The 23,237-nt window shown below is 44.8% G+C and overlaps 2 protein-coding genes across 7 annotated transcripts in view; both read left to right on the top strand.

Annotated features, from left to right (window-relative positions):
• Nucleotides 1-18,120, top strand: part of SNRNP40 (small nuclear ribonucleoprotein U5 subunit 40) — a 32,753-nt gene extending 14,633 nt beyond the window's left edge. Inside the window, exons 12-15 of one of the 3 annotated variants that reach the window (XR_014027433.1) lie at nucleotides 546-689; nucleotides 1,209-1,315; nucleotides 8,576-8,651; nucleotides 18,068-18,120. The gene's annotated coding sequence lies outside the window, so the exon portion shown is untranslated. Of the gene's footprint in view, nucleotides 1-545; nucleotides 690-1,208; nucleotides 1,316-5,682; nucleotides 6,187-8,575; nucleotides 8,652-18,067 lie in introns of those variants that run through there. The other 2 variants (XR_014027434.1, XR_014027435.1) reach the window with 2 other exon arrangements.
• The window catches only part of NKAIN1 (sodium/potassium transporting ATPase interacting 1), a gene marked incomplete at its 3' end in the record, with an annotated part of 30,575 nt that continues 21,484 nt past the window's right edge, over nucleotides 14,147-23,237 (top strand). For 3 of the 4 annotated variants that reach the window (XR_014027437.1, XM_081335481.1, XM_081335482.1), the window contains exon 1: nucleotides 14,147-14,832. Coding sequence is in view for 3 of the 4 variants with exons in the window: in XM_081335481.1 (XP_081191607.1) it covers nucleotides 14,779-14,832 (54 nt within the window). Of the gene's footprint in view, nucleotides 14,833-15,769; nucleotides 15,957-23,237 lie in introns of those variants that run through there. The other variant, XM_081335483.1, reaches the window with a different exon arrangement.

The following is a 23,237-nucleotide window of genomic DNA, read 5'->3' on the forward strand; positions in this document are numbered from 1 at the left end:
ATGCAATCCTAGATAACTTTTGCTGAGCATTGCAGTTTTGGTTGGATGTCTTCCGCTATGTCTTTCATCAAGCCCTCCTGGGACCTCAAGTTCCATAGAAGATGGAGTAACCTTCCCATTGTTTTCGGTGCTATATTGTCTTATTCAAACTTAGAAGCGAGAAACAGTATAAGTAGCCTGGGAGTAGAGAGACATCTTGGCTGTCATCTGAAAAAACAGCCCAGGAAATCTCCAGGGATTTACATCAGCATGCAATTCTGGCACAGAGAAAATTGTTTTCTTAACCAGCTGCGTGGTTTGGAAGGAATAATTTGCTTAAAGATATACTCCACTTTAAATTAAATCTACCCAGGGGTCTACATAAACTCATTATGTTAAGAATTTTTTTGTTTAAATGGCAGCTTCAGAAGGGTCCTTAAAGTATGGTCAGAAACGTCAAGATGGTGGTGGTGATGGTGCCATCAAAGTGCCATTTGTTTTGTGTGTGTTGCTCTTTGATGGCACCATGATTGCCACTATCTTGATTTTTTAACCTTACCCTGCAGACACACGTTGGATTCCCACTTTAGAAAGGGAAAGAACTGGACAATTTTCATCGATTGATATCCCACCATTATTATTTTCACAAATAAGATGGTGAACGTGCCCAACACGCCTTCCTCCTGCTTTTCCCACAACAACCCTGTGAGGTGAGTTGGGCTGAGAGAGAGTGACTGGCCCAAGGTCACTAGCTGGCTTTCAAGGCTAAGGTAGGACTTGAATTCATGGTCTCTTGCTTTCTACCCTGGTGTCCTAACAACTAGACCAAACTGGCTCTCTCAAGTGATGGCCATCTAATGTACCTCTATGGCAGGGGTCTTCAAACGTGGCCCTTTTATGACTTGTGGACTTCAACTCCCAGAATTCCTCAGCCAGGCACGCTGGCTGAGGAATTCTGGGAGTTGAAGTCTACAAGTCATAAAAGGGCCAAGTTTGAAGACCCCTGTTCTATGGAGATAAGATGATTTCAAAGTGATCTCCTGTCAGTGGCTATCAGGCCATCTTGTGGTGAATTCTCCCGATTCACACTGTCTATGTGGTCATGTGGTCTGGCATCTTCTGCACTTTTAACTCCGTTGGACAGCCCTTTTCTGGCGAACCTTCCCACTCCAGAATGCATTCTTAATTAAAGGGTGATCCTACAAGTTCTTACTAACTTTTCTACCTAGATGAAATCTCTACACAAGAAGGAACAACCAATGATCCAGTGGCCTATTTGCAGTCCCCAACCCTACTCTTCTGTCCCTGGACCCACCTCAAATTGTGCTGCCAAACAGTAAGATTGCCTTTCTAAAAAAGAGATTTCAAGTCATTTTTAAAGTATTTTAAGCAATTCCCTGAGAGGACGATTGTGCACAATCCCTTTCCCTTCCCTCTTCTCTCCAGCCAAATGACTGGACTTTGAAACTTCTGTTAGTCCTACGGTGACAGCCCTCTGGGTTTGGACGACCCCTTAACCCTGCAGAAACTAGAGTATAGTCTATAGTTAATGAGCTATGCCAAGTGGAGGGGGAGGGAGGAACGGGGAAGAGAGGGGATCAATCCTCCCAGTCCTTTTAATCAACGAGGATGGCTTCACCGCCATGTCGGAGAGGGGAGATGGCCTTCCAAGCACAGCCCTAAGCCATTGCAACAAAAGCATATGGAAGTGTCTTCAATTTCCTGGAAGTTTTCTTGTGCAAAAGAGGCTTCTGTCGTTCACTTGCTCTGCCTGTACTCAGTGGCAGGTTTCATCACTGGCTAAAGGAGTCAACTTTTCTTTCCACGTGGGATTCATGTGCCAACTGATTATTGGAATCTTTTGCACCCTCACCTCCAAGATGCCCTTCTTCCCTTATGTTTTTAAAAAAAAACACAACTCCCAGCAGAAGTAATAATGTGGAACCCCTTTTTCATTGTTCTTTCCAGCTCAACAGAATTAGAAATTATGTAAAGGGTCTGCGGACTGTCTGTCAGCAGCATTATTCCTGGTGTAACACCCATATTTGATGCTGGGGACAGGAGAAATTTAGCAAAGGGAAGGGAGGGAAGGAGGGAGGAAGGGAGGGGAAGAGAGAGAGAGAGAGTTCTAAAACAGACCATCTGAAAACTTACTGGTCTAGAATGAGGCAACATGCATAGTGATGGGTGCCCCTAGGTTTGCCCGTGTAACACCTTTATTGTGCAAGGTGCACTGGCTTCTGATTCCTTTTCAGGTGCAATTCAAGGTTTTGGCCATCACCTTAAAAGCCCTATATGGCACAGGGCAAGATTATCCACAGCAGAGTTCCCCAACCTTTCCAGAGGGGAAAGAGGGGATGGTTCCGCGCGAGCATCTGGCAAGCATGCACGCACAGCTCCATTTCTGTGAGTGGCCAGCAAGTGGGGATGTGCACGCATGCTTGCGTATGCTTGCCCGCCACTTCCCCGGCCCGGTTCCAAAGGGTTGACGGCCTACTGGAGGACATCTACTCATCCTACCATATCAGATAAAGTGGGCACACTCCAGGTCCATTCCCTTATATTGCCATCTGAGGGGAGCTAGGAAGCATGCTTTTTTCCGTAGCAGCCCCTGCCCTATAGAACACCTTTTCCCTGACATTCGACAGACTTCCACTCCCTTAGCCTTCCATAAAACATTGAAAACATAGTTCCCCCCCCTCCACAAGCACTGGGATAAGATGAGGTGACTGCCTATTGGGAAACTTGACTTGTCACTTTTGTTTTTAATGTGTTGGGTTTTTCTGGTTTTAATATGGTTTTTATGTTATTTTAAAAAAGGGACGCGGTGGCTCAGTGGGTTAGGACGCTGAGCTTGTCAATCAGAAGGTCGGCAGTTTGGCGGGTCGAATCCCGAGTGCCGCGTAACAGAGTGAGCGCCTGTTACTCATCCCAGCTTCTGCCAACCTAGCAGTTCGAAAGCACGTAAAAATGCAAGTAGAAAAATAGGGACCACTACGGTGGGAAGGTAACAGCGTTCCGCGCGCCTTTGACGTCTAGTCATGCCGGCCACATGACCACGGAGACGTCCTCGGACAAGCGCAGGCTCTTCGGCTTTGAAACGGAGATGAGCACCGGCCCCTAGAGTCGGAAACGACTAGCACGCATGTGCGGGGGAACCTTTACGTTATGTTGTTTTAATTCCTTATGGGGAGCTGACCAGGGCTTGCTATAAGATACATAAACAAAACTGGCTGGATTAAGTTGAGAGCTGCAGGAAAGCAAACAATAATTAATAAAAAGAAATGCCCTGGTTTTTGCTGGTAAGTAAGGAACGAAGTTGCAAGGCAAGCCCTGCCTTAGAGCTGGGTCATGACACCTGGATGTAAAGGAGGGTCTCGTGCAGGACCATAATTGTGTGCAGGCTTGCCACATCTTGTCCCATTTGCTTGTTCCTAGACCATAAATAAATGTTGATGAATCAATTTGATCGATTGTCCTATTTTGCAGCAGACAAGCCTGCTTTGCAGCCTCTAAGGCTTCTACCAGCCTACTTATGCTGAACGTTACTCTGAACATTTAACATACTTTTATCTTAGAGCCATTGGGCTGTTATCCAACCACCGTGGAAAGGAATGGAGAAAGCAAATCAGGGCTGGGACTAAAAATTTCACTTTGCTATTACAAAAAATAATCTGAAACTACTATGTGCTGTAAAAGCAAACATGCTATTCCAGAAATTGCAGCTTTGAAGCAGCTTTTGTGTAAGCTTTGGGAGCAATGCAGTGATGCAAAGTAAATGAGTTTTGGTCAAATATGCTGGGATTTGATTTTCTATTTTGTTTTTTCTTTTAGGGGAGGGAGTTACATTTTGAAATAGTTGTATTTTTTTCCCCACACTCAGCAATGAGCAAGAAATGGATAACGGGATCCCAAACCCGAAGGGAATAGATGGTCAGGAAAACCCATTCAAATTAAAACTCGGCTACCTTTTAAATATTTCTTGATTCTGTTGACTGAAATGCAACATTTAGCTATTATGGATAATATATTTCAATCTTGATTAAAGGAAAAAAATGGATTTGAAATTAATTGGTACAGCAAGCTTTACAAAAGGATAAAAAGAGGTCACTTATTATGGCATTTATTGTAATAGAGGAAAAACATGAGCTGCCCCAAAACCAGAAAGATATTTTAAAAAACATCTTAAATATGCTTGTGAACGTTAAGCAATTGTCTTCATCGGTTCCCACCACAGAAAAATGGGAAACTCTGCTGCTGAGTTTCAGTAATGTGTGGAACTACTGAAATTTGGCAAGATCATCTGGAGAATGGGGGGGGGGGGGGAAGGAAGCTGGATGAGCTTCTGATTGTAGATGTTTGTACGCAAATATCAAATGCTGCTGATCTTCCACAACAAAGAAATTTGGGAGATAATTAATCTCCCAGTTGTGCTGCTTCCATGCAGATCAAAGAGGGGAGAAAGAGGAGAAAAATGATCTATAGAAGCACACACATTTAACCCAGTTGGGTTAGTGGATTTATTTGTTGTTTATTTTCTGTGGCCACCCAACTCAACCAAGTGACTCTTTGTCTAAAATTTTAAAACAATTTAGAACAAGTTAAAAGAATCAAAGCAATAAAAATTATCCACAAGACAATGATTTGTCTGTAATATTTCAGAGACCTGCTGTGGACGTAAATGCAGATTTAAAAATTAACTATTATCTAACATCAAGACCAAACAAAAGAAATGGGATGAAGGGGATCCAGACAGATGGCACCGCTCCCTGCCACACACACACACACACACACACACACACCCCTTCTAAGCCAGCCTTGTGACTACTCATGAGTAATATGGAAATGAATTTCTGACAAAAAGCGGTTTTCTTCAACAACCCAATGAACAAATCCACACCGTGTGGAGCCCTCTGAAGAGCTGGAGCAGACACGGCCTGTCCGTCAAGGCTGCTCCCCAAGGAACTAGCGCAAGGAGTAGGCAATGCACAAGCTAAGTCAGGTCCGCTTCTATTGTCTGACAGTTTGCAAAATGAAGTCTGGATCTAAAGAAAGGAGCTGCCTCCCCTCACTCTGTGTGTGTGGGGGGGAAGAGGTGGGGAAAGGGGACAAACAGTAGGACACCCCTGTGCTGAAGACATGGGACAGATGGTAGACCTGGAGATGTCCTTGGCCAGAGACCTGCTAATGGACAAATACAATGTAAACATTAGCGCACTGCAAACATCAAGATGCTCCAGGGACGGTCGGGAGACGATGTCTCGAAGCCCCTGTGAAATCAGGTTGGCAGCTTATGAAAGATGCAACTCCATTTGCACATGGGCCTCACACACACACACACACACACACACACACACACACACACACACAAAAGCCAAAGAAATCAATGCAGCATCCTATAGATACAGTATGAATATTCTTTCTTTGCTTGCAAGCCTTATTTCCTTGCTTGTCAATTTACCAGGATTCAGAAGACAGCTTAATCACAAAGTACACAAAAATACAGAAAGACACACACACCATATACAGGAATGTTATGTCTAAATTAAGCAATCAATGGTTCCAACAATTAAAAAAAAACCCTCGCAGTCTCCTTGGGAGGGTGTCCAGAGATGCCTTAGGATTTACTCCCAGGAAATACAAGTGAGGCTGGTAAATGGAGCTTTGTTTGTTATTCAGTCTCCCCCATTTTTTCTTTTTTAGGTATCCTGTGAGACTGAAGTTGCATCTGTAATTTTATTGCAAGAGGCCATTTCTGATTTGTGTTTGCACTACTGTACAGAGCACAATAGTAGGACAAGAAAGCAGTAAACAGCCAACACTTCAGGTTTCCATATAAATACCACCACCCAGAGCCCCAGCCCTGAGTGGAAAAAAGCTCATTTTCCCATTGATTCTCCCAAGGATCACAGCATCAAGCATTTGCCAAGGTGTTATGGCCAGGTGAGAACTTAAAATGTTATTCTCCTTTCCTGAAGTCATTGTTCATGAGACCTGCAAAGTCAGGGGTAGATTTTGAAAGATGGTGCAATGGTTTTTTTTCCAGACTAATAAAGATTCAGGACATTGTTATATAAACAGTCAGTTGCAAGCTTATCCATTATCAGCAAAAGGCCTTACCTGTTCTCCAGTTAGAAAAGAGACAGAGAGACAGACAGAGACTAAATTTGGAAGAGTTGTTGTAACCTCATCTGACTTATCTCAATAAATCTTGTTAAAGAGAACTTGGGGAGAATTATGCTTGGAAAGAATAAGTAGTTCTTTGAACCACAGTAATTGGGACCAGAATTTCCTTTGCTTAGTGATGTGCAATGTCACATGATTGTGTGGTTTAGCAATGGCAGTTCCAGCAGTCTCTGGTTACCATGGTTAAACAAATCAGCATAAGTTGTTAAGTGAGCACCTCACATGACTCTGACTTCTGGCTTCTTGCTCGCTTCCCCAGTGACTTTGCATGAGAAAAGTCAGCAACAGGGAAGATTGCAAATCACAACAGTGTAACTGTGGGCCGCTGTGATGGTGGGAAGTGTGGAACAGTTGCTGAGCACCTGGTTTGGGATCACATGAGTGGAGAGAAATTGTGATGGTTGGAACTTCAAGGACTAGTCATAAGTACCACTCATTCAGCACCATTGTAAGTTTGAACATCACCAGGTTGTTTAGGCAGCTGCCAAAGAGCCAGATAAATGACTAAAGACCTGCAGTGATCTGGATTGTTTCCCACTACTTCATAATTTCTGCTAGGGCATGTAGCACTATATCTATCAAGGCTTTTGATACCATCGACCATGGTATCCTGCTGCGACGTCTCTGGGGGTTGGGAGTGGGAGGCACCGTTTTACGGTGGTTCTCCTCCTACCTCTCGGGCCGTTCACAGACGGTGTTGGCAGGAGGACAGAGGTCAACCCTGAGGCCCCTTGATTGTGGGGTGCCTCAGGAGTAGGTCCTCTCTCCCCTCCTGTTCAACATCTATATGAAGCCACTGGGCGAGATCATCCATGGTTTCAGGGTGAGGTATCATCAATATGCGGATAATACCCAGCTTTTCATCTCCACCCCGAACCAACCCAGTGATGTCCTCGACGTGATGTCCTGGTGCCTGGAAGTGGTACGAATCTGGATGGGGAAGAACAGGCTCCAGCTCAACCCGGCCAAGACCGAGTGGCTTTACGTATCGGCATCTCGTGTAGTCCAAGATCTTCCATCTTTGGTTATGGGGGGAGAGGTGTTGCCTCCCGTTGATAGGGTGTGCAACTTAGGCGTCCTCCTGGATGCACGACTCAGTTTAGAAGATCATGTTGGAGTCGTGGCCAGGGGGGCATTTGCACAGGTTCGCCTGGTGCACCACTTGCGACCCTATCTGGACCGAGATGCTTTACGTATGGTCACTCATGCGCTCGTCACCTCCCGGGTAGATTACTGCAGTGCTCTCTACATGGGGCTGCCCTTGAAGACCACCTGGAGGCTTCAGCTGGTGCAGAATGCGGCCACGCGGGTTGTGATGGGAGCATCCCGATACTCCCATATTACACCCCTCCTGCATGAGCTGCATTGGCTACCGGTTGCCCTCCGGGTGAGATTCAAGGTGCTGGTTCTTACCTATAAAGCCCTACATGGCTTAGGCCCGGGATATTTGCAGGACTGTCTGCTGCCAGGAACGTTTTCCCATCTCACACAGAGAGGGCCTCCTCAGGGTGCTGTCGGCCAGACAATGTCGGCTGGCGACCCCCAAGGGGAGTGCCTTCTCTGTTGGGGCACCTGCTTGGTGGAATCAACTCCCTCGGGAGCTCCAGATGGCCCCAAACCTTCGGTCCTTTCGCCGTGACCTTAAGACATATCTTTTCCAACAGGCCGACCTGGACTGATGATAATGGGGTTTTTAATTATGATTTTAAATGTTTTTATTGGTTTTAGTGGGACTTTGACACAATTTAATTTTTTTTAATATTTGTATTCATTTGTATTTTATTGTTGTTAGCCACCCTGAGTCCTTTGGGAGATAGGGCGGCAAATAAATAAATAAATAAATAAATAAATAAATAAATAAATAAATAAATAAAGTAAGTAAGTAAGTAAGTAAGTAAGTAAGTAAGTAAGTAAGTAAGTAAGTAAGGTAAAGGTTCCCCCACACATGCGTGCTAGTCATTTCCAACTCTAGGGGCCGGTGCTCATCTCCGTTTCAAAGCCGAAGAGCCAGCGCTTGTCCGAGGATGTCTCCGTGGTCATGTGGCCGGCATGACTAGACGCCAAAGGCGCACGGAACGCTGTTACCTTCCCACCGTAGTGGTCGCTATTTTTCTACTTGCATTTTTTACGTGCTTTCGAACTGCTAGGTTGGCAGAAGCTGGGACGAGTAACAGGCGCTCACTCTGTTACGCGGCACTCGGGATTCAACCTGCCAAACTGCCAACCTTCTGATCAACAAGCTCAGCGTCCTAACCCACTGAGCCACCGCGTCCCACTATAGTTCGGGAAAATACTAAAGTCCAGTGGTAGCACTTATAAAAGTAGACCCAATTCAAGATCTTCCACCCAACTCTATCTCCCATTAAATAACAGGTTTCATTGGCCATAATCAGGGCTTTTTTTCTCATAGAACGCTCAGAACGGAGTTCCGGCACCTTTTCTGGATGGAACCTTGTAGGGTAGGCAAGGCGGGTTGTATGACATGTGTGAGTTCCGGCACCTTTTTCTTTTACAAAAAAAGTACTGGCCATAATTATACCCAATGATTCATAAATGATTCATGTATCTGGAGAGTAACGAGAGCACCAGGTTTGAGAAGCTTTTCACTAAGCCATAATGTGATTGCTTAGTTTCAGCTTGGCATGTTATATAAGCTTAACTGTTGTGATTAATTTGATTAATCAGAGTTTACAGCAATATGTGAACCGAGCCAGAGAATTATGCAGTCTGTTGCTCTCTGTGGCATTCGTGTTACTCAAAATGTGACTTTTCACATTGATTTTACTTTGGGATCTACTACATTGATCCAAACTCATAAGGACAGAGAACAACTCATAGGTTATTTTGCACAACGTTCTAAATCAAAAATTCAGTTTGGTTGACTAATTGGTTCAGCGTATTTTAGGAAGGTCAACGTATGTCAGCCAGGCTATCGCACAAGTTGTTATGTGATTGCTGGGGGCATAAAACAGTACAGTACATGAAATGAATACAGAAATACAGTTTAAATACAGTTTAGTTGCTTTGGGAGTTCTGTGAACCAAGTCTTGACCAATAATTCTCCCAAACTGATGGAGATGGCAGGGTTTTTTAAAAGCTTTTAAACCATCAATAAGTTTCTCAGTGAAAGGGAGTTCCAACTCCACCATTTATATTCCTTTTCTTTCTCCCAAGAGGCTCAGTATATTCCTCCTGAAATATTATCACAATAACAATCCTGTGAAATAGATTGGGCTGGGAAAAATAAGAGAAATGGAGGAGAGAGAGAGAGAGAGAGAGAGATAGCAAATATTTACCACCCAAGGAGGGCTCTTGTATCTCAGCTGCAAAATATGGCCAACCGCACAAATGTCAGCAAAGAGTTCAGAGTTTTCTGCAGTTTCCTGACCCTAGGCTTCACAACCTTGTGGAGATTTGAATCTGGACCTTCCCAATCCAGTTCTGGCACTCAGAAGCAGAAATCTTGCACAGGGAAAGTCAAGGAAATTGAAACAAGACCAGTTCACAAGGCAGCAGTTAGAAAATCAGAATGTCAGTGGAAACACTTTAGTTCTCAATTTGAAATAGTTCAGTTGCCGCAGTGTTTGTAGCCTCGTCCCCCTTCTCTTAATAAATCATATTTATTTTATTTATTTTACTTCCTACACTGGAAGTTTTTAAGAAGAGACTGGACAGCCATTTGTCTGAAATGGTATAGGGCTTCCTGCCTGAGCAGGGGGTTGGACTAGATGACCTCCAAGGTCCCTTCCAACTTCATGATGATGGCGGTGGTGGTGATGTCAAGTTCTCTTGCTTACCTGCAAGATCTTGGAATTGTGCAACCAAAGATCTGCCTATGTGGTCTTACAGTGGTAGAATCTGATCAATTCTGTTCTGATGGAATCCATGTTCCCCTAAATTTGCATTGTTTATCTTGCTGTTCTTGGCTACTTATGTCCAGTAGTTGTTACAGAGGGTGGGGTGGATATAGGGTCTGGCTTTTAAGCCTCAGTTTTCATCTCCTGGGCTCCCCCAGTCATTACTCATCCAACTTGATAAGAGTCTGGCTGCACATTGTCCTGACAACTGTGGCAACACAGTGTTGAGTTAATGGGAAAAGGGCCTTGGTGGTTCCCTGAAGATCTCTAGATATTGAAGAAGCTATGGAATTTCCTGGCTCCTTTTAATTACTTCCTACTCACAGTCAAGTGGCAGGCATTCATTTGCATATGTTTACTCCGTGCTGACTTGCAGAACAGGCAAAAAATAAAATATCTCTCTGCAGCCATGGTAACCCAAATGGCCAGCTTCCCATCTCCAACAATACACCAAGATGAGCTTTCTCTCCATCCTATTTTGGGGAAAAACATTATCAGGATAATGAACTAGGTAGCCACTGCCAACCCTGCCCCAGGAATCCTGAAAATAATCCACACAATGGGGTGATAAATGCCGCAGCCAAATTGCCCTCATTTTTGGAGGAGAGGCATGTAGAACTCACCAACAAAATGGCTTCAGGATGTCTGGAAAGATGGTGGCCACATCTGCCACCAGGATCACAGTCCTATCCCCCTTTTTAATTTCTTTAAAAAAAATAGAAAAAAGGAAGCAAAAGGCAATTTGGCAATTGGCAAAAGGGCAATTTGGCTGCAGCATTTGTCACCCCACTGATCACCAGAGTTGATTTGGCTGATCAGGTGGGTGTCCTCATTATATAAAACTGGATGCAGTGGCCTTACTAATACCACTTTACAATGCCTTGGTAAGGCCACACTTGGAATACTGCATCCAGTTTTGGTCATCACGATGTAAAAAAGATGTTGAGACTCTAGAAACAGTGCAGAGAAGAGCAACAAAGATGATCAGGGGACTGGAGGCTAAAACATATAAGGAACGGTTGATGGAATTGGATATGATGAGTTTAATGAAGAGAAGGATGAGGGGGGACATGATAGCAGTGTTCCAATATCTCTGCAGTTGCCACAAAGAAGGGGCAGTCAAGCTGTTCTCCAAAGCACCTGAAGGCAGGACAAGAAACAACAGATGGAAACTAACCAAGGAGAGAAGCAACCTAGAACTAAGGAGAAATTTCCTGACAGTGAGAACAATTAATAAGTAGAAGGACCTGCCTCCAGAAGCTGTGAATGCTCCAACACTGGAAGTTTTTAAGAAGAGACTGGACAGCCATTTGTCTGAAATGGTATAGGGTTTCCTGCCTGAGCAGGGCTTGGACTAGATGACGTCCAAGGCCCCTTCCAACTATTATCATGATTGTTGTTGTTGTTATTCCATGTGCATCCCTCCCAAAGCTGTGTGCTCAGTGGAAGAGGAGGACCATCCAAGATAGGAGGAGGCTACAGATCTTCAGTCAAAGCTGTACAATAGCTGCTCCCCCTCCCTCCAGACAAGCTCAAGGTCCTTCCCCTTTTTATGCGTGCTACATGGACAATGCATGTAAAAAAACCTAGCAGGGCTTTGATTGTATAGTCAGAACCGCTGCCTTGACTTCTTTCATATACAGATAGTATATACTTTTACATGGATTTCTAAAAGCCACTTAACATTTCCTATCTCTTTCTGAACTGGCTTGAAACTTGGCCTTTAGTTACATGAAATAAAATAGAATCGATCGATGCTAAAGTCACGTGAAAATCAGATTATCCAGGTCACATCAAAATCTAGATTTTTAGGCTTTTCAAGCCTAGTCAGATTTCAGGTTTGCAACAGATGACCCAATTTCAATGCCATGCAGGTGGGTGTCCATTGCTTTCCATGGGCTGAGAGCACAAACTGTTCATTTTCTCCATCAATGCATCCATTACAGCCATCAATGGCCTGTCCATTAAAACTTAATGAGGGAGCTCTACTCTGCATAACAAAACAACACCGCTCAGCATAATATTCAGTTTTTACCTGACTTCCTTTACTGGCAGAGCAAGACAGGAGTCAGGTGTCCCTGCCAGAGCCTCTCTCCCATATGGTTGAGGTTTGCCTATCTTTGATCATTCAGATACGATGTTGGATGTGCAGAACAAGGAAACATGACGCTAATGCATCTGGAGGAACTGAAGAGATGCAGGAGTTATTCTGATGTTCATTTTTTCACATCCACTCACAAGTGGATATCTTTGTTACATTTCTCTTTATCTGCAAGGGAGATGCAGTTTCCGCTTGTAGTTTATTTAGCTGTCTTGGCTTTTCATCACGAGAAAGGGAATTTTATTAATTAGATTTTTATCCTGTCTTAAATTACGGTACTTTATAAGTCACTCAGGGTGGTGAGCATGCATGCCCCTTCCTCCTCTTTTTCCCACAACAAGAAACCTTGAGGTGGGTTGGTTCTGAGAGGGAGGGACTGGCCCAAAGTTGCTCAGCAACCAGCTTCCATGCCCAAGAACGAGGGGTCTTCAAACTTGGCCCTTTTATGACTTGTGGACTTCAATTCCCAGAATTCCTCAGCCAAGCACGCTGGAAGTCCATTCTGGGCCCGGGCAACGAAAATTTAGCTACCGGTTCTGCTGAAGTGGTACGAACTGGCTGAATCTCACCACTGCCTGAAAGCCTTTTTAATTTTTTCAGGGTCTCACACGCTCAACATTAGTGACCAACCTAGCAGAATACGATACGTTAAGTTTGGTTAAGTCATCCTTTTTTTTTTGGCTCGGTCCTTTGCAACGCCTATCTTCCCAATGCAAAAAAAAAAGATTCCCCTCATTTTCCCAGTGGAACGTTTGAAGTTGGGAGTCCCCAACCATGCACTCGTGACCTCCCGGTTGTACTACTGCAACGCTCTCTATATGGGGCTGCCCTCGAGGACCACTCAGAGGCTTCAGCTGGTGCAGAATGCTGCTGCGCGAGTTGTGATGGGGGTTTCCCGATACTCCATGTAACACCTCTACTCCGTGAGCTACATTGGCTTCCGGTTGCCCTCCGGGTGAGATTCAAGGTGCTGGTGATGACCTATAAAGCCCTCAATGGCTTGGGTCCCGGATATTTGAAGGAACACCTGCTGCCGACATCAAGTTCCCTTCGTCCTGTGTGCTCCCACATGGAGGGCCTTCTCAGGGTACCGCCTGTAAAAGACTGCCCGCGGATAACACCCAGGGGGCCTTCTCAATGGGTGCGCCTGCCCTCTGGAACCAGCTGCCCATGGAGCTTAGGACTGCTCCCGACCTTCAGTCATTCCGCCAGGACCTGAAGACCCGGCTCTTCGAGCTTTCCAGCCCAGGCTGAGAGGAGTTTTTTTTTTCCCCCTCAGGGATCAAATTTAATTATTTTAACTGTTTTTAACTCTTGTATCGTATTGATGTTTTTAAATACTTTGTAAACCAGCATTTTCCAACCTTAGGAACTTGAAGATGCGTGGACTTCAACTCCCAGAATTCCCCAGCCAGCATAGCTGGCTGGGGAGTTCTGGGAGTTGAAGTCCACGCATCTTCAAGTTCCTAAAGTTGGGAAACGCTGTTGTAAACCGCCCTGAGTCCTACGGGAAAAGGGCGGTATATAAATTCAATAAACTTAAAACTTAAAAGCGTCCACGCCGGGCGAATCCCCAGCCCGCGCAAAGAACAAACGCGTCGGCGATGTTCCAGACGCGCTCTCGACCCCCGCTTGCATTTTTATTTTATTTTATTTTATTTTTTGGGGGTAGAGAACGCCCCACAATCCGCTTCTTCCAACTTGGCCCGACTCTCCCTTGGCGGACCCGAAGGGACCCACAACGGCCCGGGGAGGGGGGCGTGGCCTCTCGAGGCCCAGCCCCTGGCTCCGCGGCGTCCGTCTCCGTGACTGGACAGCTGAAGGCAGAGGCGGGGCTCGCGCTCTCGCCTCTTCCTCCCCCCCCCCGCCCCCGGGCCCCACGCACGCCCAGGGCGCAGCTGGAGAGCCACGTGGTGGGGCGGGGCGAGGCGGGGGCGGGGCCCGGTGCCACTTAGTCCTCCTCTCCCGCGCGGACCGTCTTCTGCCTGCCGGCGAGGCTCCGGGTTGGTGCGCTGCCTCCGTGGCGAGTGACGCTGCTTTCCAAGCCAAGCGCCGGATCGCTCCCCGCCCGCCGGGGAGCAGCGCAGCCGTGGGTGTGTCGTCGGCGGCGGAGAAAACAATAGAGCGGAGGCTTTGAGCGAGGCGCTTCTGTCCCCCGCGGGCAAGGCGGGACAAAGCCCGGGCAGCTGGCTTCGGCCACTCCCCCGCCCCATCGACCGGCCCTCCTCTCCCAGCCGGGGATGGAGCGCGGGTGCTGAGCGCAGGCGGGAGCCAGGCACCCCGGCGGCGGCCGGGCACCTTGCAATGGAGCCCGGGTGCCGCTTCCCGCGGGCTGAGAAGCGCCGCAGCGGGGGCAGCAGATAACGCCTTGGCTGGCTCGGCTCGGCTCGCCCCGGCGTCCGCGCTTCGGAGGTTGGCGGCGGCAGGAGACAAAAGGCGTGCGGGGGCCGTAGGCGCGAGCCGAGGCGCCGCTCTCTCGCTCTTTCGCCGGGCAGCGATGGCCCAGAGGAACCGGCCGGTGACGCCGCCGCTGCTGGTGCAGCCGCCGGCGCCGGCGCCGCGGCTTTCGGCTGCCCTCTGAGCCGAGGTTGTCACTGGCAACGGGAGGCGCGGTGCTCTTCCTGACGGTAACGGCCAGAGGAGGCTTCGGCGATCATGGGCAGATGCAACGGACGCTGCACGCTGGTCGGCTTCTGCTCCTTGCAACTGGTGAGCCCAGCGGGGTCCCGGAGGAGGGTGACCTTGCTGCCCATCCCGGTTGGCCGGAGACAATAGAACAGAACAGAACAGAACAGAATAGAATAGAATAGAATAACAGAGTTGGAAGGGACCTTGGAGGTCTTCTAGTCCAACCCCATTCTTAGGCGGGAGACCCTATATACCATTTCAGACAAATGGTTGGCCAGTCTCTTCTTAAAAACCTCCAGTGTTGGAGACCCTGAAAGAGGGGGAAGGGCTCCAGGACGGGCAGGCCTCCCCCGCCCAGCCCTTTGTGGAGACGCGGGATTGGGAGACCGGGTCGCTTTGGATGGGGAGGGGGGGGAGAAAGGGGGGAAGCAGCTTAATAAGAGGCGCGGGGATGGGGCTCGGGCGCCCGGGCAGAGCTTCCCTTCCTCCGGCTCAAACTTTAAATCTCTTCGCTGGGACGGGGAGGGGCGGGGACCCCCCTCCCTCCTTCCCCCCCCCCCGCCGCCGTGGTTGAGTTCGCCGATGACCGAAGGTCACCGTGATGCAGGAATGGCCCGTTTGGGCTGTGAGAGAGAGAGAGAGAGAGAGAGAGAGAGAGAGAGAGAGAGAGAGAGAGAGAGCTGCCCGTCTCTCAGCCCCGCCCTGTTTTGATTGATTGGTTGGTCAGAAATCCAATTTTGATCAGAAAACAAAGGGGAAGAAATGAATCCTGGTAACATGGAAATTCTCTGGGTACGGGAGAGAAAGAAAAAAAGAGAGAGAGAGAGAGAGAGCTCGACTGACAGCAGTTCATTTAGTGACGGTTCAAAGTTACGACAATACTGAAAAAAGTGACTTTAGGGCGGCTTGTTTTCACAGTTACCAGCTTTCCAGCATCCCCGTGGTCACATGATCAAACTTCAGATGCTTGACAACCAGCTCATACTTATGACGGTTGCAGTGACCCGGGGTCCTTTGATCCCCTTTTGTGACCTTCTGACAAGCAAAGTCAATGGGGAAGCCAGCTTCACTTAACAACCCTGTTCCTAAATTAACAACTGCCGTGGTTCACTTAACAACTGTGGCGAGAAAGGTCGTAAGATGGGGCAAAATTCACTGAACAAATGTTTCACTTAGCAACAGAAATGTTGGAGTCGGTTGTGATTGTAAGTCGAGGATGACCTGTATTTGAGAGGGTTTTTTGTTTTTTTTTAAAGCCATCACAAGGAGACTCTTAAGACAAAGGTCCCCAACCTTTTGGGAACCAGAGAACAGTTCTCTGGAGAGAGGATTTTCCGTGGACCGGAGGGGACGTGGGTTTGTTTGCTGCCTGCATCGTGTGGATGGGGCTTTGTTTGTGTGGACCCGTTGCTGGCATGCCACGGATCGGTACTGGTCCACAGACCGGGGGTTGAGGACCCCTGCTCTAAGATGCTCCTTCTAGTAATAAGAAGCAATCAGGATTCCACGGCTGAAGAAAGAGTGTTCTAGTATGTTTAATGGGGAAGAAAGCCGTTCCTTTTCCTGAGGTTTATCCCTGATCTTCATCTCCTCTTTACCACCCTGAGTTGAATTTTATATTGTAAGCTGCTCAGGGCTGAGATCTTAGCCTGGGGAGGTAGTAAAATATGTGATTGTCTCTTTCGAGCTGCAGGTGCTTTTCTGAGAAATGATTCAGGATGCTGTGGTTGAAGATGACGAGAAAAACTGATCTTTCTGTTTACAGGAAATCTTAATGTGATGCTGAGGGTCTGCCAAAGTGGTTTTTTTTTGTTTGCTATTTTAAAGAATGCAAATTAGAATGGCATCACATGAGTAATTTTGTACGAATGTCCTGAAAAGAAATTTATAATAAGCTCACAAGAGCAATAACAGGTCTACTGTTACAGCAGATTGCTATGCTTATGGCATAAAAGTTAACATAAAAATTCTTTACTGCTTTATTAGATTCATGTTTCTACTCTCCAGTTTTATTTTAGTAACAGGCTAGCTTGAAAGAGAATATAGTGGAACTCTAATTCCATACGGAAGCATTTGGGGCATAACTGTGGTGTTAGAAACTAGAGGTGATAGGCTTCAATTCTCATCCACTATACAAATTGTGAAAATTAGCAATTTTTGGTACAAGAGTAATTCTCTATGTTTAATAAAGTTCCAACATAGCCAATTCCCATAATTATATTTTAGCACATGGAATGCATGCCCTTCCCAATTTATTTGTGGTTTGGGTGCTGTTGCTACCATCCCTGTCCATGGAGGTGGAATGTCCAAATGCTACTTATAACCATATACTTAAATGTCCATTGGTAAAAAAAATCATTGGGTTGATTGCACAACACAGGGCCATAGTTCAGTAGTTGAAAATGTATTTTGCTTGTTGATGGACCTGGGTTCAATACCCATTGTTTCCAGGTAGAGTTGGCATAAATCATGCAGAGCTCTTGCTAGTCAAGAGTATGATGATGATCATTAAAAATCACAATATCATCTCATACACCATACTAACATCGGGCACATGATTCATTAAAGTTGTTTTATGTGATGACAGCACTATGCATATGACACCCTTCTATGCTCATGGACCAGAATATTCACCATTGAGCAGTTGGTTAGACGTTGATTCAGTGTAAGCCATTTTTTAATATTTGTAGTCATTGCTGTACAGTTGGTGGGTTCAGACAAAACATTACATTGAAATTAATCTAAACAGGTTAACATAATGTGTGAACCTATCCTGTACATGCTTTGCAAATCAGAATCAAATCCTGACTGACTGGAGCAACTCCATAAGTGCCTCATCTGTTTCTTAAATATGTTGCATCAAAATTTCATCTAGCGTCCATCGATTTCTAAAATCTTTGGAAACTGCTCTCTGAGAATGAGCATTTTTTTATAGTTTGCTTTTGCTCTTATTCCAATCTCTAACTCAGTTCACACGACATATTAAGTCGTAGTAGATGGTTTGGCTTGGCTTAGCATCTTGCTATTGTGGTTTGAAAGCTATAACTTTTGCCTTAGCTGGCTTAGCATGTTTTGTGAATTTGGATAATATGGAGATATTATGCAAACTTTTATTAATATGTATCCATAGGCATTTGTTATCAGGCATAGTGACACAGCATGTACAATATCGTGATGCCATCCAAATGACATATAATTTGTAACTGTTCAGACTGACATAATGACATCTGTACATCATATGCACAATGATAGGACAATGTACATGACATTCTTTACCTGTCTCATTGTGGACACTCTTTTATTTTTTTCCCTGTAGGTCTTGCGTGCACATTATCTTTAAATCTACACTTAGCATTAGCATTTCCACTGAAAGAAAGAAAGAAAGAAAGAGAAAGAAAGAAAGAAAGAAAGAAAGAAAGAAAGAAAGAAAGAAAGAGAAAGGTTGGCCAGGACAAAAATGATTGAATTTAACTAAAATTAAAAGAATGAATTATAGTTATTTTGTTTTATTTTCCTTTGTATTAGAGGTTTTTAACTCACTATATTCAAAAATCCTAATTCAGCAGTAATTTTTAAAGGGCTCTGATGGCCATAGCCAAGGATTTGGGAAACGAAGGTTGTGGGAACCCTGAGTTGCATATCATGCACCCCAAAGCAGGTCCAGAGATGACAAGCAGAATGCAAATTGATAAAAGACCTTTCGTATTAAAATGCAACGTTGTTTTGTCTACCATTTCAAGAGCTCTTAATAGGGTGAAGTGACTGTTTTATGCAGTTGTTCACTCTGGGTTCAGCTTTTTAACTGTTTTAAATTCAGGTTGGCAAGGCTGAGAAAATACATTCTCTTCCTTGCCGTACTTTTCTTTCTTTTTCGATGGCATGCATGCTTCAGTGAACCAGTGCAGGTTGGCTTTGTTCCCAGGAACCAGCTACAAGTAAATAGACACAGCCGGCGTGGACTTGACGGGGATGTGTTTGTCCCAGTCAGCAGCCTGTCATCCTAGCACCCAGTTTTCTACACTCATCAGCCAGATGGTTTTGAAGAAAAACAGCAGCAAGCAAGGCACAAAGAGCTTTCTTTCTTGTACACCCCCATGTTGCTCTCCCTCCAACTGATGGCCAGAGAGACTTGAGATTTATTTATTTATTACACTACCCTTCACTTGCAGAATGAACCACGAATGGTTGGGTCTGCAAAGCAAGAGAAGTCCAAGGAGTCAACCTTGTAATAATCCCCAGGGATCAGAACTTTGATTCAATCCCTTTGATTCTGAGCCCACGAATAGCAAAATTTATGCCCAAAATAACACAGTGAAGTAAATAAGCCCCACCCTCGCTGAACATCCTCCCCCTCCTTCCCTTTCCTTATCCATCACACAGTCCTACTCGTGTTACATCATCAGTATATCCTGTGTGGTACTCAGTTACCGAGAAGTTAGCCAACCCTCTCATTAAGTCAGCAACAAACAAGTCACATTTTGACTCAGTGAGACCTGTGGGTCCAGCCCATTGCCGCTGGTTGCCCATAGCTGTCACAGCTCACAACCCCTGATTGACTGCTGTGGCAAAGCAACTCCATGCAGGGCTTGTTATATCTGCTGTTTGTAGGCTTAATACCATTCTCTCACAACTACTGTGGGAGGAACTGATCCCACTGCAGTTTTTTTAACAGCTCCTCTTGCAAACCCTCCCCCCCCCCATTTATCAGCGCATCCCCACTTCCACAGGAAGCTCTGTTTGATAACTGGATCTGTCTCTTAGCATGATCCTGCTCTCTGACTCATCCGTTGACTCATTCTTCTCTTCAGGTTTTGGAGCCTTATGGAGGGCAGGGTAGTCTGGACAGTGCATTGCTTGGCCTGGATGCCTTTGGGGTGAATTGTAAGAAGTTTATGCAAATGTTCCCAGGTTGTATTTGAAGGTTTCTTTTGGTGCTGCTGGGTGAGAGCATGGGGAGTATCTTCTGAGAACTGAGGAAGCTTCTTGGATGAGAAGGAAAACGTCCTCGAGGAAAAGCAAAGAAAGCCCAATCGCCTCTTGAAAAAGCACCTTTGGGACAACCATGGCCTGGATGACTGAGAATTTCCATGGATGTTCTGGGATCAAACTTGGACCCAATTTAGTGTAGCAGTCTTTGATGGCACACTGGGTGGCAAGATGCACCGGAGAAACAGGAAAACGGGAGGAGAGGGCAACAATGGGTCTTCCAGTGCTGCTCCCTTGCAGCTGGTGCTGGAAGAATATTCTTGATTCTGTGGGTAACGTGCAGTGCAGCCATCAGAATGAGTAGTAATGGATTGCCTGATCATCTACTCATTTGTCTGCTGTCCATTTAAAAGTCTCTAAATCACTGCCCATCAGGGTGTCTGGTGTTAATGAATTTCATAGGTTAACTGCGTGTTGTGTAATGAAAGCATTTGCAGATTGCACCATCTATCTTGTAAATAGTGCTATGGACATGTCTGCTCATCCGAGACGCGACAGCTCTCATTAATGCTTTTGTTAGCTAGACTACTGTAACATTATCTTTACCGGGTTTTCCTTCATTATTATTCCTCAGCATCTCTCTTGTCATGGTTCCAACAGATGAAACTCTTCAAAAGAATTTCAAGGCATTGTTTACCTTAAAGAATCTTTTATTCAAGAAACAAAGTATCGGCACTCCATAGTTAAAGCCAAAAACTGAATTCCCCTCCCTTGGGCACAAAGTAGCAAAGCACATTTCCCTCCTCCAATTAACAGTCATAAATCACATTCCCCAATTAGCTTGAAGTGCAGGCTTTTCCCCCAGCTCTCCAGCACACCAAATTTCTATCAACCTTCTGACCTAATAACCTTGGGTTCCCAAGGCTGAGTTATTATTGTTATGACTAGCTGGACTCTCATCCACATCCCCCCTCCTAGCATCAACTAACTCTAAAAGCGAAAGAGAAAAGATGGCTACATTTCCATCTGTTGTCAAAGCAAGAACATCCAACGTTAGCAGCATTGACACTTTCTTTTTGAGCAGGTACCCAATACTTGGAATTAAGCTATCACAAGTAATTCTAATGGATATTTTGTTTTTAATACTGGCTAACCTGGAGAAGAGTCTTTGTCTTCTGTGCTTTTAAATACTGTGTGTGTTATTTAAATAGTGCTAGGAATGATGAGTTTGCCAAATAATGATTAAAGAGCATCACAATAGTGGTTTGTATACTGTTGTTGCCCTAAGCTGCAATGTGGTTTGGCTCAGTGTCTTGCACAAACCGAGAATCTGTTATTCATAAATTATGCATTATGAGCTAGCATGCCAGCTGATTGTGGTTTACTCAGTAAATTATGAATAAACAAAATATGCATTAATGTGGAACATTTGCCCAATCATATATTAATTGCGATCTCAGTTCCCTGGGTTTCAGCCTTTCTGTAGCCGAGAGCATCAGGCTGATATAAAAAGGAACTTTCAATAGACCAGAAAGTTTGTTCCAGAATTTGTTGTTTTTGATTTTGATCCTGATTTTTTGTGACTGATACATGACTGTCATATGTTGACAACCTAGTGTCATATTTCACACCTGTGGCAACTTCCCGGTGTGTGGATGAAATCCAAGTAGTATAACCATTATTCAATATTCTGGCAGCCAATGTCTACGCATCTGGAATTTGCCAAGATTAGACAAAATTGATTAGCCTATGCACAAAGTAGATGCTCTAAATAGGACATCTTTCCTATGAAGTCATCTAGACTGGGGTCTCCAAACTGGCCAAGGAATTCTGGGAGTTGAAGTCCTCAGGTCTTAAAGTTGCCAAATGGGAGACCCCTGATCTAGGCAATAGTGGATTATATTCACCACTCTCCTTCTTTTTGCCTTTGAGTGGGTTTTAAGGATTTTTTTTGAGAAAATTCACATTGTGAATATTAAATTATTAAATGTATAAGATGGTATTGTTAGAATTTGTCCATCAGTTTCTCTTTTCAAAAAAAAGACCCCTAGTATGTTTTCAGCCACACACATCTCTGTTTCTACAAATCCTAGAACATCAGTTGACATCATGATTTTGCATACTTACAGGACCTACCAAGAAGTTATGTAGAAAAAGAAGACTTCACAAAGAGACTTTCTCCCTTATAGGATCATTCAGAGTGGTGCTATATGGATAAAATGAGGTGAAATTGTACAACTGGAAGGACCACAGTATCACTCTGATTTAAACTCGAAGTATTAATTAATTGGAAAGAAGCATACTATTCTAAGGGGCTGCATAGAGCTCTTTAAGCATATTAAAATTAATATGCAAGAGTTTTGTGTGGCTTCTTATTTAAGATCCATATGACATAAAAAGAAATAGGTTGTTAAGATACTTGAGAATGTTTCAACATAACTTTTCCAAGTAAAGTTTGGATTTGATATATTGTAATCAAATACTTTTAAATTAAATGGCATATGGTCATTTACAAAGGCTTTATAAATAGGGGAGCCTTTAATATTAACATAATATCCTTTAAAAATCAGGTTGATTTTTGACTGATTAAGGAAATGTGGGATTTTTCCTGCCCAAAAATCACACAGAAATGATTTTTTTTCAAATTACATCGTTGCATCAATAAAATGCAATTATTGGCAGCACTTTTAAAAGAAGAACATCCTAATAGTCAAACCTGCCTGGAATGGTCATGCTTATTGATGTAATATGTGGTGGCATCATCCCTGAACAATTGTTGAATCCTTTCATATCAGATGGATCTATCCATCGTTACTTGAGTAAAATTGTAAAAACATTCCCATCTCTACTTTTCAAAATTCCAGAAAATTGTGTAAAATCTTGCTCCTTACCACATTACCTGTATTTATGATATTGTACCTGTATTTGTGAATCTCATGGAAGGTTCTGTGTGAAAGTGGATGGGTTAGTCAAGAGATCATGAAAGTGGCATTACTTAGCGTTGCCTCCTAGCTTGTGGCAGGAGGAGAGGAGAGAGAGGAAAACTATGTGAGTTTTCAATTACACAATTAAAGGCACAATTGGGTATAATTACTAGTGCTCAGGAACCGCAACTATTTGTAATAGGCATATAATCTACTGCAGTCACTGTTTAGGCTGCCTATCCCCTCTCCGTAATGATTATGGAATGCTTCCACATTTGCATTGTTGCTATGGAAATCATGTTTGGAGCTGACAAATGGCATTTGGGTTGGAAAAGTGGTGGCATTTCTTTGCTGGGTACCAGAATTTTGCAATCCTGAAAAGAGCCACCTTGGCCATTTCAACTGAAGGTCTAAGTTCACCCATTGCTCTATGTTATGGCTTACTTAAGCATGGTTTATTGTAAAAGGTAAAGGTAAAGGTTCCCCCGCACATGCATGCTAGTCGTTTCCAACTCTAGGGGCCGGTGCTCATCTCCGTTTCAAAGCTGAAGAGCCAGCGCTTGTCCGAGGACGTCTCCGTGGTCATGTGGTCGGCATGACTAGATGCCAAAGGCGCACGGAGTGCCGTTACTTTCC

Source organism: Vipera berus (assembly GCF_964194415.1).
Source record: "Vipera berus genome assembly, chromosome: 9".
NCBI classification, from domain to species: Eukaryota; Metazoa; Chordata; class Lepidosauria; order Squamata; family Viperidae; genus Vipera; species Vipera berus.